The sequence below is a fragment of the Orycteropus afer genome, unplaced genomic scaffold, assembly GCF_000298275.1.
Source record: "Orycteropus afer afer isolate SDZICR_OR568_19922 unplaced genomic scaffold, OryAfe1.0 scaffold00287, whole genome shotgun sequence".
NCBI classification, from domain to species: Eukaryota; Metazoa; Chordata; class Mammalia; order Tubulidentata; family Orycteropodidae; genus Orycteropus; species Orycteropus afer.
The window spans coordinates 4,108,081-4,112,548 of NW_006921874.1; the positions used below are offsets into that span (position 1 = coordinate 4,108,081).

Consider the following 4,468-nt stretch of genomic DNA (forward strand, 5'->3'; position numbering starts at 1 on the left):
CTATAAAAGAGAATCTTAGAATGTTGGAATTCCTCTTATGTAGTAAAATAAAATCAAAATACTCAAGGATGAAAATGTACTAATTATTATTTTGCTTTAAAAACTCTCCCTCAAGATTGTCCTGTATAACTTACCACTAAAATGGATGGCATTGTGAAAATTTAACAGGTTTTTCTCAGTGGAAGGATGCTGTTTTCCTCCATGCTTGTTGGAAAGAAAAGAAATGCATTTGAAACTAATTACCTTACTAAAATATTCTTTAATATTTCTACCTTATTATTACAAGTCAATGACAACCTGCTGATTAGATGAGCTTCCATTTGATATTCAGGTCCTTTTTAGTGCTCTTTCTTTCTAATTAATTTTCTTAGGGCATTTTTGACATCTTTGTTTCTCAAAGTGTATATAAGGGGATTCAACATAGGCGTCACAATACCATAAAATACAGAGATGATTTTACCCTGGTCTTGAGACTCCTTTGACTGAGGTTTCAAGTACATATAGATGGCTGTCCCATAAAATATGGTGACCACAGTCAGATGGGATCCACAGGTAGAGAAGGCTTTGAGCCTGGCCTCTGCAGAACGGATCCTCAACACAGCAACCGCAATGCGAGTGTAGGAGATGAGGATCAAGGTGAAGGGCAGGGGCAATGTGAATACGCTGATAACAAGACCCAGAATCATATCAAGTGGGGTATCCGAGCAGACAAGTTTTAATAGGGCCTGGATCTCACATGTGAAATGGTTGATAACATTGTGCCCACAATAGTGAGCAGGAATTGCAATAATGGGCGTGACTGCAACTAAGAAGGCACTGGCCCAGGTTCCCAAGGCCAACTGTATACAGACCCGGTTGTTCATAATGATGGTGTAGCGCAGGGGACTGGAGATTGCAACAAACCTATCATAAGCCATGACAGCAAGGAGGAGACACTAGGTCATTCCCAGAAAAAGAGTGATGCTCATTTGGGCATAACAGCTGGTATAGGAGATAGTGGGGTAGTCTCTCAGGCCATTGACCAACACAAAAGGCACTGAATTACTGGAGTAGCAGATATCGAGGAAGGATAGATTGCTTAGGAAGAAATACATAGGGGTGTGAAGTCTCCCATAAATTGTAACCACAGCAATAATGAGACTGTTTCCTAACAATGTGATCAGGTAGACCACTACCAGGGTGCAGTAAAAGGCAAGCTGGGATTTTGGGTGATTGGACAAACCCACCAGGATGAACTCTGTCACTTCACTGTCATTATCAGTAACCAGAATATCCATTTTGTTCTATCTGCTGAGAAAAAAGAAGAAATTCAATTCATTTTAATTTGGGAAGCATTTATTGAGTGTCTGCCATGTCCTCAGTCCTATACCAGGTGCTATTAGGAGATGTTGACAAACCAACTGACACCTTTTGAAACTTTACATTCTATGTTGGGGGGTAAGACATTCATACACAGCACAAGATTAATTTGCAAACCAGTACAAACTTTGAGTCTTAATTTCCTAGTCTAAATGGAGAGGGGTTCAACTTGACCTCAAATGCACCTTGAATACTTTCTTAAAGGAAAACATGCTGCTGAAATGTAATCAGACCCCTGATTCACAGACTTGCTCATTGTTCTCTCGTGCTGTGGACGTTAGCCAGAAAATTGTCTTTAGCTGGTTCATATCAATGACATAAAATATATGCCCAGTTCACTCTCACTTATTCCTTACCCTATATCGCAATCTACTTCCATGGTGATAGTCTTGGAAACCCAAGGAGGGGTCGCTATGAGTTGGGCCTGACTTGATGGCACATAACAACAACAACAACATATCCAATCAATTACCTACTAAGTATATTTCACATTAACCCACATCTCTCCATATCCACAAGCAATCCTTATCTCATCAGAGCCACATCATCTCCCATCTAGACTAAAACATAAGCTGCTTAATCGGTCTCCCTACATTCGTTCTTGCCTCCCTATAGTTTATTCTCCACACAGCAGTTGGGATAATCTTTTACAAAGACACACATAAATATGACCATGTATTCCCATGCTTACATCCATTTAAAGGCTTCCAATTGCACGTGGAATGAAATCTAACTTATTTACTGTGACCTACTAGACTCTAAACGATTGGACCGTAACTTTATCTTGTACTCTCTCCTCTTGTGCTCACCATATTCCAGCCATACAGTCTTTATGAAGCACTTCAAGCTTGTTCTCACCTTAGGGTATTTGCACATTGTGTTCTCTTGGAGAACATATTCTTCCTACTCTTCTGTGCGTGAACACTCCTAGCCAAACTTAATGTCTCTGTTTAAAAGGAACTTCCTTTGAGAAGCCTTCCCCGATCCCCTAGTGTAAATCAGCTCTCTTTGTTACAGTCCTTCATAGCTCCCTGAGTTTTTCCCGAGTAGCTTTGATCACTGTTTGTATTTATAAGTTTGTGTGATTATTTAATGTCTGTTTCCCTACTAAACTGTAAGTTTTGGGAGGATGAGACCCTGATTATCCCCTTTACTGCCTTATCTTCACTACCTAGCAAGGTGCATGTCACAAAATATGGATTCATTATACGTTTGTTGAATGAATTGAGACTGGTTTTGTGGCTATAATGTCTTACCCAATGACAAGAAATTGATTAGACTGGAACTGTGTGAAGTTGGCTGAAGGAAACAAATGTTTGAGGGTAAAAAGCCTGTGATGAGAGATGACAACCAGCACCTCATGGCATTCAGTCTTATTAATTCCTTGCAGCTTGGGAGGAATGAATTCTAACGTCTGGCTTTTTTTTTTTTTTTTTTTGCACTATGCATGGAAAGAAGGTGAAGAAAGGATATGTGGATTATTTTAGAACCTGAAAAAAAATGTTTTCATCCTTCTTGGTCCATTCAAATTTTTTTTTTTTACTTTGGTCTGGTTCTATCTAATAGGAATGCAATGACACTAGCACATAATTTCGATCAAGATCTTTTCCCAGATCATCTGTAGGAGTCCCATCAATTTCTAGTTACAAGCAGGGTTTTGAGTGTCTGTGGTATATAGTTGCAGACTTATGACACAGATGCCATGCCTTGGCAAGAGATGGAGAGGTTTGTCTTAGAAGCCAGGTGGCAGGAAGTACTATCCAAATTAATGGTGTAGGCAATCTCTCTAAATTATCTACCTAGGATGTACTCCATGTCTTCAAAGGCAGAAGACCTTGATGGGCAGGGAGTTCAGGAGGCAGGGTAAGAGATTATAACAGAATCCTCAAAAAAAAATCTGACACAGGATAAGTAGACTCTGAATAGAAATCATAGTCATGGGCAAACTTGGTGCTGCTAAACTTCTAACTAAGATTGTTTCCACTCATTATGGAGGGTGATTCTTCAGGGAGACCCTTGATTACCTCTAATGAGAATTAGAAAGCTCCTTTTCATTCAGGAACTACTCCTAGGTTTAGAATAAGAAAACAGGTAAGGGAGTCCTTGGAGTAGAGTTACAGGACTAAGGCAGAAGCAGATGATCTAGCCTTGATGTGTCGGTGACACCACAGCCCTAGTTTCCTAGTAGTCTTTCAGGGATGAAATCCATAGTTTTTCAAGGGATACAAAAGTTTCACATTACAATGGTAACAGATTTAATCATGAAGACTTAGTCTGAATTACAGTCCACACCATTTTATAGCCTTAAAGATCCCCAAACAATTTCCAGTATAAGTAGCTGGAAAACAAAGAACACACTTTTTTGTTTACATGGTTGGATTAAACCTTGCCAAACTATCTATCTATCTATCATCTATCTATATTGAATAATTCAGTGTTTTAGCACTGTGCAGGCCAGCATCTTTCTAAACTTAATAGACATATGTGGAAATACTCACACATATATCTACAGCTTTTGGATCTTTCTAGCAATATTTTGGGAAGTATTCAAGTCTTTTCTTCACATAAGTTCTCCAAGGAGAGCCTTCCTCATCCCACCTCCTATGCAGGACATACTTCCCAGGAAGACTCATTTCATCTTTAATACTAAAATGAGGGCATGTTTAGAGTATTGTTCCTATTCCCTGAGCTATTCAGAAAGATCCCCCGCAAAAAAAACTCACTGTCACTGAGTCAATTGTGACTCATAACGACCCCATTGGCTTTCCAAGGCTGTAAATCTTTACAGAAGTAGATTGCCTCATCTTTCTCCTGAGGAGAAGCTGGTGGGTTTGAACCACCAACTTTCTGGTTAGCAGCCAAATGCCTTACCCACTATGCCACCAGATCTCCTTATTAGCTATTATTATTTTTAAATGAGTCCTCACTCAGGAAGTAGCACCCATGACAAATTGGCCAGGTTGGGTGTTTTTCTTTTCTTGAGAGTAGAAAGAAGAATTCCATAAATGAGGACAGAAATAAGATCCTATGGTCAGATTGTAGCGTGAGCCCTTTAAAAGAAGAATTTGTATTTTATTTATTTCTTTAACTACAGTACTTGGCTCAGTTC

At 39.3% G+C, this 4,468-nt stretch overlaps 1 protein-coding gene across 1 annotated transcript; it reads right to left on the bottom strand.

Annotated features, from left to right (window-relative positions):
* Positions 1–338: 338 nt before the first annotated feature.
* LOC103205445 (olfactory receptor 13H1-like) lies at positions 339–1,277 on the bottom strand. The gene is given in 1 exon segment (XM_007950749.1): positions 339–1,277. A coding segment is annotated over 1 exon segment (939 nt).
* Positions 1,278–4,468: the final 3,191 nt, after the last annotated feature.